This window comes from Sinocyclocheilus rhinocerous, unplaced genomic scaffold, assembly GCF_001515625.1.
Source record: "Sinocyclocheilus rhinocerous isolate Xijiao unplaced genomic scaffold, SAMN03320098_v1.1 scaffold19, whole genome shotgun sequence".
Classification (NCBI taxonomy): Eukaryota; Metazoa; Chordata; class Actinopteri; order Cypriniformes; family Cyprinidae; genus Sinocyclocheilus; species Sinocyclocheilus rhinocerous.
In genome coordinates this window covers 3,733,135-3,745,893 of record NW_015638975.1, presented here as the reverse complement: position 1 = coordinate 3,745,893, position 12,759 = coordinate 3,733,135, and the positions used below count along the sequence as shown (strand labels likewise).

General features: G+C 39.7%; 1 protein-coding gene across 1 annotated transcript in view; it reads left to right on the top strand.

Annotated features, from left to right (window-relative positions):
* The first annotated feature begins 1,496 nt into the window (after window positions 1–1,496).
* The window catches only part of LOC107750629 (mastermind-like domain-containing protein 1), a 40,229-nt gene continuing 28,966 nt past the window's right edge, over window positions 1,497–12,759 (top strand). The window contains exon 1 of the mRNA XM_016566117.1: window positions 1,497–1,606. Coding sequence (XP_016421603.1) covers window positions 1,559–1,606 — 48 coding nt within the window. The 5' untranslated portion in view covers window positions 1,497–1,558. The remainder of the gene's footprint in view (window positions 1,607–12,759) is intronic.

Sequence of the window (12,759 nt, the reverse complement as noted above, 5' to 3'; positions counted from 1 at the left end):
TATGATTCGATTGAGTAAACTGTTCAGTGACTCATTCACAACACACAGAAAGACCCTCGCTACAGCCTACAGAAAACGGATTGAAACGAGTCGAGTCACAGGGATGAAGCAAAATCCCCAGCACTACTGTGAAAAGCCCATACGCGTGTAAACTAGAGCACAGAGACGTAACGTCCCTTTAAGCGCAGACGGCGAGCGGAACATCTGCGTCTCCTCCTCTGTGACATCGCGCAGAGGAGCGTCCTATGGACGGCCTGACTCCGCCCACCAGTCAGGAAGATGCAGAGCTCTGTGATTGTAAGTGGCCGTGTAGAGCGAGAGCTGATACAGACGTTTGTGTTATTAGTCCATGTTCAAGAGAATCAACATGACTGGCGCTTGAACGGAATGTCAGGTTAGCTTTCATTTGGACGCAGTCCTCGTTCCTAGCTGCACACAACTGGGCGATAGCACAATTTCCAGACTTATATTAACCGTCTTTTATTAGATTCCCAATCAGGCTTTTCTTTGTAAGACAGTTTACACAGACTGAAACAAAGTGGATTTAACAGTGGCTACGTGGGTTACCCGCACTCCAAGATGCTTCTGGTCTCCCAGCGGCTAGACTCACCTCGCATGGACCCATTAGTGAGTTTATGAGTTTCATATTATTGGATTGCTTTGAATGGTGGCTCATGATCATTTGGTGTTTTACAAGTAAAGCCCGCTTATGTGTTTATACGCGCACCTCACACACCTCCACACCGGCTTTTACGCAGTAGTAGCTTTTTCAACTGTAACGCTCCTACTGTTCCCAACTATAATTGCTGTATTTGTGTTTATCATTCATGACATTACCAGTAAAAAGTCAATTTACAGCAAAATATCATAAATTGGATGCATGACTTTTGACCTCAACAACAAATTAAGGTTAAAGACCACCACTGCAATATATAATTGTATAACTGTGCAAATAACTGTTTTGTGTTAATGCACTTTTTATGATTCGATTGAGTAAACTGTTCAGTGACTCATTCACAACACACAGAAAGACCCTCGCTACAGCCTACAGAAAACGGATTGAAACGAGTCGAGTCACAGGGATGAAGCAAAATCCCCAGCACTACTGTGAAAAGCCCATACGCGTGTAAACTAGAGCACAGAGACGTAACGTCCCTTTAAGCGCAGACGGCGAGCGGAACATCTGCGTCTCCTCCTCTGTGACATCGCGCAGAGGAGCGTCCTATGGACGGCCTGACTCCGCCCACCAGTCAGGAAGATGCAGAGCTCTGTGATTGTAAGTGGCCGTGTAGAGCGAGAGCTGATACAGACGTTTGTGTTATTAGTCCATGTTCAAGAGAATCAACATGACTGGCGCTTGAACGGAATGTCAGGTTAGCTTTCATTTGGACGCAGTCCTCGTTCCTTGCTGCACACAACTGGGCGATAGCACAATTTCCAGACTTATATTAACCGTCTTTTATTCGATTCCCAATCAGGCTTTTCTTTGTAAGACAGTTTACACAGACTGAAACAAAGTGGATTTAACAGTGGCTACGTGGGTTACCCGCACTCCAAGATGCTTCTGGTCTCCCAGCGGCTAGACTCACCTCGCATGGACCCATTAGTGAGTTTATGAGTTTCATATTATTGGATTGCTTTGAATGGTGGCTCATGATCATTTGGTGTTTTACAAGTAAAGCCCGCTTATGTGTTTATACGCGCACCTCACACACCTCCACACCGGCTTTTACGCAGTAGTAGCTTTTTCAACTGTAACGCTCCTACTGTTCTGCTTGAGGTCCACATTGAAGTTTGGAAACTCGAGTGGAGAAATCCGAGGGTTTTGTGTGCGTTAGATAAAGCAGACAGAGATTAGATGACAAGCTTGAAGACTGCATCAAAGATTAACTGGCGCTGTCCCACGCATTTACGCACACATTCCCAGAAAGTTCCATCTACTATATTGATTTTGCTAGTATTTTATATTGAATTATGAAGTAGTCATTCTGACTAGCCATATGACATGTCGGAAGGCTATTTTAACATGAGATAATGTTATTGTGGTAGCAGTGGAGCTAGATAGGAGACGATGTACCTAGTAGCTTATCTTTTAAATACGTAAGATGCAATATAAAGTACTACTAATATTTACAAGAAATATTAGTCTCTAGTGAACGGTTGTTATTTGTATCGCATATCCCTATAGAATTCAGTGATACAAATGTAGAGTTTGTTACAATTCGCAATAGAATGGTTATTTGTCACTACTGGGATAGTGACTAGTAGCAGAGGAAGTGCTGGTGACTAATTGAATAGATTATATTCACTACTGGAATAAGTAGGCTACTCGTAGCTGATGAATAGATTAGTGTGACTGCTTGTAATTACAAAAAATGTGCTAGTAACATGAATAATAAATACTAGTTACTTGAAAGCCTTGCCATTACGCTCACAGTCTGCTATGACAAACTCTGATTCAGAGGGAACTGCAGGGTTGAAAGCGCAGTCATTTAAACGGGTGGTATGGATTGCTTTATCGATGCACGTAACGCAACTTGACGATTGATAAAACCTTTGTTTTCATACATACGGCTGAAGGCAATGTAGAGTCAGAGAGGTAAAAGCCCCACACTGTTAAAGCAGCATGTGGTCTGCTTGTTGGAATGAAATGGCATCTATCAGACACTCAGCGGGGCTGCGCTCGCTAACAAAAGACTGAGAACTGGGGACTTGGACGAGAGCGCGGCTCTGAGGCTGCAGGCGCGGTGTAAATCATCTCAAAATGAGCGATAATGTGAGTTTTCACTGTCGGAATTGCGGCAGCGTTTAAGCCTGGTGTTTAACAGTTAATGTGGATTGCTGAGAGATAAGAGAGACAGACGGTGGCTAAAATGCGGGACAGGGCTGCCAGTGTGTCCAGGATTAAGCCGAGCTATATCAGAAAACGTAATGGGATTATAAAGGTGGCGGAGGGCTCGTTCACTGTCAGAATAAGAAAGACTAGAAGGCCGCTTGCATCACTGATTTTCATATCAACGAAGCGAAGAGTGTCTATATGTCTGTGTTTTCTAGTACACGCTTGAGATGCCATGTAATTCAGTTTCTTGTAGATCAATAAACTAAAGGAGAACGTTCAATGACGAGCCTGATTTACGCGCTGCCCCCCTTCGCCTTAGCTTTGTCATGGATTTGCCCAAACACATTTCCGAAAGCTATTATTGTATTTCCACAGATAGGCTACAGCATGGTTACCCCTGATGGACAGTCCCATATTCTCAGTATCATACATTTCCCTTTAGTTCAACAGGGAGTTTCCTTCGGATCGTTTTCTGTAACATTTGACACGCAGTAACAGACTATTGAGGGGTAAGAGAATAAAATTGCGTATATTATGAATAAATTATGAACAAAATGCAATTGTGGATTACACTAGGCATATATCGGTCATTTTCGCAAGACTGTATGTTGTCATGACAGTCGCTCATGTATTATTAATATTCTTTTTTTTTTTCTTTTTTTTTTTTTGCGGATCCCGCCCACGTAACCCCTTTGACCTCTTTAACCCAGGTTAAGGGTTTCGATCTTTTGAAGTAGGTCATTAAGAACAGGCAGCTCAGTTAATAAATTTTATTTTAGGCAAGCCAAGCTAAGCCAGAGCCACAATAAAAGTAATTATATAAATAAATAATAATTAGTATTATCGTATTAAGTTTATTTCTCTGATGTACACTCTCAAAAAGGATGTGTTCATTTTTAACACTTTTTTTTGTGTTGACTATTTTAACAAGTTTTGTGTCATTTTGTGTACATAATTGACACAAATTGTGTAACTATAAAACATGAGTGTGTAGAAATGAGCAGGAATAACATATTGGTTGAGTTCAAAGTAACACAAAATGTGTTGTCCTTAACTAGACACAAGTGTATTATTATTATAAAAATAAACATGTTCAACAATTATTACATTTATGTCATACTGAATATATTGGTTAAATAAATAAATATATTAGCCTGTTAAATTTTAAATATATTAAATAAATATTTATAAATTATGAGTTTCTCTGTGTTAAGCTTGTTTTTCTGGAATCCAGTATCACAGTTGTAGATTTCCCGCTCCGGATCTTTCTGCTGCACTCGATTTGAACTGATCTGTGGCCAAGTGAGTCAGTGCGCTTTGAAGCTGCTGTTGACGGATGAATAAAAGGGCCAGAGTGGAATGCGCGCTCTGGGCTTCAGATCTCGTGCACGCACAGAGCGGTTTACTGTAATGCGAGCAGCGCTCGTGAATACACTTGGATCTCACCTCAAAGTTAGGTGAAAGTTTAAAACAACACATCCAACTTTTATCTTGCCGACGTTTCTAGGATGAGGTCACTGAGTCAGGGCTTGTGCGAAGGAATTTAACTCTGAGGGGTTTTTTTCTTTGTAGAGAGACGGTGTTTGCGAGTTCAAAAGCAGTCTTCAAAGAGAGACTCAGCACACCCTCATACCACAAACAATCGCTCTGTCATTTTCCCGCGCTAACTAAGAATCGTTCTCAGTGCATCACCTTGAGTGACTCGTTGTTCCTTCGTGAGGAGACAAGGATGAAATTGTGCTGATTTGCAGGAGGAGCCATATGGTGGATTGAGGAGATAGATAAGGATGGGAGGGAGAGATGTTGATAGCGTGGTGTTGAAGTGATTCCGATATAGACAAAGAAAAAACGAGAAAGGTTGTGCTGTCCAAGGCCAGATGTTTTGCTGTGGTGGTTGATGGACATTTCTTCCTCATTGCCTCATTGTCATGGGCATGACCATAGGCGGAAATCCCGGGGGAGGGGGGCGGTGGTGGGGGTTGGTTGTCCCCCCTAAAATTATGGTTTATGATTAAAAACCACGCTGTGTAATTTATAAATAACAATGTTTTTTACTTTAAATAATTGTGCAAGTAGTAAAACAACACAAACGGGGCAAAAATGCGTCTTAAGTTTAGAAACATTTTGAGTCTCTCCCTCCCTTGTCTCACAGTGCTTTGGTCCAAATGCCTGCTTTCCTCTTTTACATCACCTACACACACACACACAAGTCCGGTGAGAGAGAAGTCAATGGTTGTGGAACTCCAGTAAGTAAGGATGTCAAGGCTATTTTATTCACTTAAACATCGGATGAAGTGATTATTTTCTCTTTAATACATGATGCCAATGTATTTTTCGATGAGTCCACTATGTTAGCAATAACAACGTTACCTTCTTGACGGAAAGGGTTGCCAGGTTTTCAAAACAAAACCCGCCCAATTGCTACTCAAAACTAGCCCAAACTAACGCGTTTCGAGGGGGGTCCCCCGGTAAAAATCCGGGGGCTAAAATACACGTTATTGGGGTCGCTTCAACCCGCGGCAACAGTGATAATGTAGCCCAATTCCACGGGAAAACCGCGGACTTGGTAACACTGTGATGGATAGTAATGTCTACAACGGACACGAGCGCTGTCACGGCGCGACCACAACAGCTTGAAGTTGTCTAATTTGGTATGGTCTCCCTGCTACACTAGTAGTAAGGCTTTCCTCTGTGTATACATATCCTTACAAGTACAATTTTAGCTGGATGTGTCCCCTTCAAAAATTGCTCTTGAGAAATTTTATGTTTATAAAATAGCTTCTTCTTTCGTGATACATTTAGACACAATAAATGAACACACTTTTTTGTCTATAAGCACACACCTTTTCATAAGTAGATCCATATCTAATCAATCAAAGTTTCCACATTAGTCATATATAAAATGACAAACACCTTTTTAGACATATTCAGAGGAACACTGTCATTGCCAGAGCAATTCTTTGGTACTGACTCTTTTCAAAGAAAGGGAACTGAGAAAACGAAAGCGTGAACGAGAGGAAAAACGCACTGGCCATCGGCCCGAAGAGGGAAACCCTCATGTGTTTCTGTTATCGTTCTGGCTTCCTGATTTAACGTCAGTTGGCGAGAAGGACAGAGAGCAAGGTAAGGTGAGCAACGGAGAGAAAAACGGCGTCACTGTGATCAGGCAAGACCTCACCAGGAAATAACAGTGTTGCCTAGGGATGAAAAACAAACAGGAGCACGTACAGAATATTGGGTTGAGTAATTTCTTTTCCTGTCTCCAACACTTTGCACAAAAACTCAGCCAGAGGTACTAGACTGGAGAACACTCACCTCAGAGCTTTGCCAGCTTTAAATGACTCTCTCCGGAAACCCCTGCGTCTCTCTGACAAACGGAAGAAAGCTTACAAGCACCTGATTTTTGTCATAAGTGAAAGCAAAATCAGTGGCACAGCAGTGAATGAGAAGACGAAGTGTAAATGCATAAGCCCAAATTACTGAATGAATCGGAAAAGCAGAGTTTAGCTGCGAGGAAACATATGCTGCCTCTGGAGAAAACGTCAGAGGACGTGAGGGCTACAAAGATAGAGACTGCTTACTTTACCTCTGACAACTACTGTAAAGCCCCCTGTGAACTCAGCATCTGTTATGGCTCGAGAGCCCAAAGGAACATTGTTCATTTGGAGCATCATTTTAGCTGCATCAGCAACTAAAATGCTTTAAAAAGTTGCTTACTCTCCACACTCCGATTTGGGAACAACCGCAGCCAAGTTTCTGTTTCTGTGCAGATATGTGGGAAATTTATGACTGATTCCAGGCCTCTGAGTGGAGTTGTTCTTCTTTCTCTAGTTATTGCTTATTCATTAAGGCTGAATTAGGCTAAAATGTTTTAAATATTAAAAATTAAAAGTTCAAATTCAATTCCCAATTCAGTTCTTATGCTAGTTTTTCTTGCCACTGGGAAGATTGAACTTGTACCATCTTTAGAGCTCAGTATCAAATCAGAGATTGATGTTAGGACGTAAACTCTAGCTTACCCTAAAAAAAACAACATCTGAAATCAGATGAAATTACTTTGTCTCTCAGTCTGGTTTTAGATGGGTTTAGAACAGAAATGTTTAGCTGGGAGTCCAGCTAAACCAGCTAAGCACCAGATTGGCAAGGCTGGGAGACCTGTTTTAAACTAGATAAGACCAGCAAACTATCTTAGGTTGGTTTTGTTTTTCAGCGTTGTACCGCTACTTCTGTTTCATCATGATTTTCAGTTCAGTAGTGTTTAGTTTGTACAGCCCACAACACATTCTCAAGTGAAGGATCTAAATGAAAAAGGGAAGATCGCATGTGAAAAAAGTCAAGGGGGAAAAAGCAAAACAAAACAATGAGAAATGGAAATCTCCACGTACCCACTGAATGACATCATGCCTACAAATTTGCTCTGACACAGTCTGTTCTGATTATTTGTATTGCTCTGGGGGAACAGGGCAATTGGCATGGTTAAGTAGCTGTTTTATTCTTTGTGTGTATGTTTAGCATTCCGTTTGGTCTCATTTGCATGTCTAATTCAATAGTTTGCATATAGAAGATCGTTCAAGATCATCTGATTCCCTCTCCTCTCCTCTCATTATTAGACTGTGTTGCAACACTGTCTGTCTATAGTCTCACTGCATGGAATACAGGTCTTTGTTCGGCACCAGCAGTGGCTTCCCGCTTGCATCATCATTACACACTCAGACTGTAATGAACCTGTGGCTCCTTTTGGAGAATGTAGGCATGTGCTCAGGGTAGATGAGATACAGTTTGTTTTGCCTTCCACTAAAAGCCCTATAAGTCGCTAGCAGTGATGAAATTAACCGCAACCGTTCTTTGATCAGACAGACATAAAGTGAGAATATCGAACAGTCCAGAAGCATTCCCAGAACATCGTTGCAAAAAGTGTATGTGCTGTAGAAGAACAATGAGACGGTGATTGAATAAGTGGCATAAAGAGCAGCTCCAAATTTCTGTATTGTATTTGAGTATGTTTACTTTTTTTGTTTCAATTCTATGCTAACCAGATTTTCTAATCTACAATCTGACTGTCTAATCTATATATATATATATAGTCTATAATATAGACTATCTATTCTTTATAGGCATATGGACATTTTTGGGTGAACTTTAAAGCCCACTATTCGCAATTATTTTAATCCTGTACGACAATGCAATGACAGATTATGCAATGCGATCTAAAAAAGATAGACAAGGAATTTTGTGTGATGTTTACAGAACTGTGCAATAAACTGTAGCCAATACATTTAGTCATTATTTAGTGTTGGCAAAGCCGGTTGCATACACTGGACAAGAAACACTGGGACAACTCAGGATTTGTAAAACAGCTGTTCTGTGTACAATCATAGAAAACGGAGCGAAATTCATAAATCCTATTGTTTCTTCTTTGCAAGTGAGCCTAATCTACTGACACTGACAGAACTTTGTCGAAGGCTAAGATTCATCGCAACTACTTCGCCATCGATGAACATCACACTAGGCGATCAAAGACTCACGACTTTGCACTACGACAACAGAAATTCTTTACGATCCCAGAGATCTCAGACAGTCAATATCGCACATGTGAGCATGACGCTACAAGAGAAATCCATGTTACTTTACGTAATGTGATATATGTCTGAGTTAAACAGGATATTCATTGAGACACAAAAAATGCAAGCTGGAATTTGTGCTTGGAGGAGATGGATTAGAAAATACATGGGTTTTCTGTTGTCATCTGAAAAGTAAAGACCACAAACTTGTTAAGAATGTAAATAGGGTCAGTTTTGATTTAATATTGACTTTTAGAGAAATGTAAAACTTTAACAACCTCAGTGGGTGTTCTTCCAAGAGTGCAGCTGAACACAGATGCGACTGAAGATTAATCAGTACTGCGACTCACACAAGACTTCAAAGAGCCCGTGTTGCAACAAAAGAGCAAGTAAATGTTTCTCGTTTGAACGTGTCACTACGATACACAGTGATGAATGGTCCTGCAAGACAGCAATCATGCCCACTAGAATGCACATGCATGCGAACGGCCGCGCTTTCATCTGCGGTCCAAAGTAAAAATACCCAGAATTCCTGGCACTTCATAATGCACTCATTCCCAGAAGCAGTTGTCGTAGTAACCTTGGCAGCTTTTCACAAGTGTGATCTTTTTCCTACTTCTTTCTAAGGGATACAAATGGAATAGGGTGTAAATTATTCATTAGTGGAGATGGTAAGGGAAGGATTTTATTTATTCATACACAAAGACATTTTTATCTATGTGTGTAGTCAATGAAAGAAACAAAGTAATATATGCAGAATTAAAATGAACTATGACTGTGTTCGTAGGTGATTGTGGTAACGATCTATCTGGTAACGGTGTTGAATTAGTGAGTATTATGGGCTGTCTTCTGCATTGTTTCGTTGTTGTCTTTACTGCGAGTGGTATTCTAGGTCACTCCCTCCTCCTCCCTCCTCCCTTGTGTCATCCATTAACAGAGCCTGTGTGTGTGAGCATCTACGTTTGATCACAAGTGTGTGCTTGCCACTTTCATGTACTTCCTTTTCATGAAGATGGATAGACACCTATTTTTCTAGGTTTTTATTGTTCCTCTTAACTTTCATCAAGTACACCCACATACATTTTCTTTTTCTTTTCATTGCCTTCCTTCCTTCCTTCCTTTTATTCATATTTTTTTGTCTCCGTTTGTGCATGTAAGTAGTGAGGTCAGTGAGAGTGCCACTATGGCAGTAATGGGCCTATGTTGGTGTCCGTTTGCAAGCCCATAGCAACAGATTGTGGCGCATGGTTCATTGAGTAACTTGATCCAGACATAATGTTTTACCATGGTTGGCTGTGGTTTGCCCAGTGACTCGGGTTACATACACATACAGGCGTCTCCAGCCATCTTCATCCACAGAGCATGGTCTTCTTGACCCCGATGACCCCAGCCAGTAGAAGGGTGGGGTCTTAGTAATTGATATAAGTGATTAATAGCTCTCCATCCGCTCTGTTCAATTAAAAGGAGACATATTATGCCCCTTTTTACAATATGTAATATAAGTCTCTGGTGTCCCCAGAATGTGTCTGTGAAGTTTAGGCTCAAAATACTCCACAGATCATTTATTATATCATTTTGAAAGTGCCTATTTTGAGTGGAAGCAGAAACGCGCCTATTTTCGGTCCTGTCTCTTTAAATGCAAATGAGCTGCTGCTCCCCGCCCCCTTTTCCAGAATAGAGCTGCGCCATTACAGCCGGACCTGCTAAAAAACATATGTTTTGGTTCTGATTATCATGTTTATCGCGCTGAAATCATGCGTTTTAAACCATATTAGTTTAAACTTCTGATATACGGTTTTCTGAGAGCACACAACCGAAGCACACGGACAGAAAGCGACTGTCACCACATGTGAGTACTAAACTAAGTTCTCATGCACACACAAGTTTACGTTAAAAACAGACATGAGTTACAAAAAACAGTCGGTTATGTCTGTGAAGGTAAACAGCTGGGAAATAAATGCCATGTTTATTTTAGATCTGTGTGGCAGCAGCAATATACATTAAATAAATAAATAAATCCACTGCTCTATTGTCTCCTCTGAGGCTGGGACTCTAAACAGTGTTCTGTGCTCGTCTGTGCAAGGCAGAACAGTTAGCATGTTTTGCTCAAACTTTCACCTGTGAAAACACAATGACGGCGCAGTGGGTGGAAACTTACAGATTAATATTATAATGAGATCCCTTTGCCATGTCACCAAGGGAGCGAAATCAGACGTGCTCGTTTTGTCAGACGCTTGCAGAAAAAGTCTTACCAAAACAAAGTTACTGGGTTAATCTTTTTCACGTTTCCTTGGTTGGTAGCTGCACCGGGGACCTGATTATAGCACTTAAAACCTGGAAAAGTCAGATTTTCATGATATGTCACCTTTAAACATAATTGCCTTTTCATTTTAGTGTCGGCTTGAAGCCTCTCAGAAGGCTAAACTTAATGATAAGGGCCTGTCCTGTCCATGTCACACCTTTTCAACGCATCTCAGTGTAATTAAGTAAAGAGGTGTGATGAGAATGCAGCGTAGACTATTGGTGCATCAGCAAATGTAAATGTTTTTTTCTTTTTTCTTTTCTGCCTGCCATAAGAAGTGTAGCAATGAAACAATAAGATGAAGTAATTGCAAGGTCCAGATGGAATCTGCTGAAATTTCTTCTGAAAGTTTTTATCGGTAAGATTTAATTTTAAAGAAATTAATACTTTTGTTCTGTAAAGATGCATTAAATTGATCGAAAGTGACAGTAAAGTCATGTTACAAAAGATTTTCATTTCAAATAAATAATATTCTTTTAGCGTAAACTTTGAATATTTTTAAGCACTAAATCAGCATATAAGCAATGATTTCTGAAGGAGCATGTGATCCTGAAGAATGAAAAAATAGCTGCTGAAAATAAAGCTTTGCCATTTATTTTATACATTTTAAATATATTAAAAGGGAAAACAGTTATTTTAAATTGTAAAAATATTTCACAATATTATGGACCTGAAACCTTTGGATGGTAATGTATGTGGAACAGATTTAAACATTGTAAACATGTTATCACAGAAATTGGGGAAGAATATTAGCCTCAGGAAGTGTGCAATTAATATGTTTTTTACACATTAAACAGTCCACATTATAATCACAGAAAATACATTTCTAAACTCTAATATAAACTGTTTAAAAGGACACACACATCGAGATGGGATTCAGTAGAACTGTGTGAATGACGGCATTCATATTCTGCGGAAATCTGTAATGCTTTCTGCAAAGTTCTGTGCACACTTTCCATGTGGAATGGCAAAAAATGTGATTGTTGTTTTAAGAAACTAAACAAGAAAAGTAGAAGAGACTATTGTCTTAGAGCCAAGTTATACTTTGCATTTAATTAAATTTGCTACAAATGTGCCTAGACAATCCTAGATAAAGAATGCACTATCATTGGAAATCCTAGATATAGACACCAAAGAGCAATTGTAGATAAACTGTTGCAGTCATTTATGTTTGAGAAACTCTGCACTCATCACTGTCTCTGTGGTTCTTGTGTGTGTGTGTGTGTGTGTGAGCGTCTTTTTTTCCCTCCACTGTTTAGTTATTTTTAGAGAACATGGGAACTGAGAGCGTGAGATGCTCAGTTTGGTGGAGGGGCAAGCTCGTGTCATACTGTGATTGCATGCCAGTGACAGGAAAGTCAGAGTGAGGAAGAGAAAGAAAGAGAGAGTGTGTGTGTGTGTGTGTGTGAGAATGGGAGAGATAATGAATCATTCACTACAAAAGCCATTTAAAAATCAGTCATACTTGTCTGACTCTCTTCCCTCTTCTGCATCCTTCAGCCATTACCAGAATATTAAAACATTTGTTTCCAGAAGCAAACTGAGAATTCCTACTTGGGCTGGTAAAATGACTGTAAATCTGATTGCTTATACAATGTCTGTATATACTGCAGGTGGCGGTTAGAGGGGTTTTATAAGTATCTTAAACCCACATGAAAAAATACTATAGTAGTTTATAGTAAATACTATAGTGTTTTTGAACCATACTGTACTAAAGTACTTGAATTAATTTGTTGGGGTAATTCTATAGTTGCTGTGGTAATATAACAACTATAGTAATATAAACAAATTACTTTACCCAATACTGTACTAAGATTTCTACAACTATAGGGTATATTATACTACAATACACTACAGTTTACTGTAGTAAAAACTAAAGTATACTACAGTATTTATTACAGTTTATCAGTTCACTATAGTTAATACTACAGTATGCTGTAGCATTCATTAACAACATGTTGTAAATACTATAATATATACAGTATAATACACTTTACTATAGTATGGTTCAAAAACACTATAGTATTTAATATAAATTACTATAGTATTTTTTCATG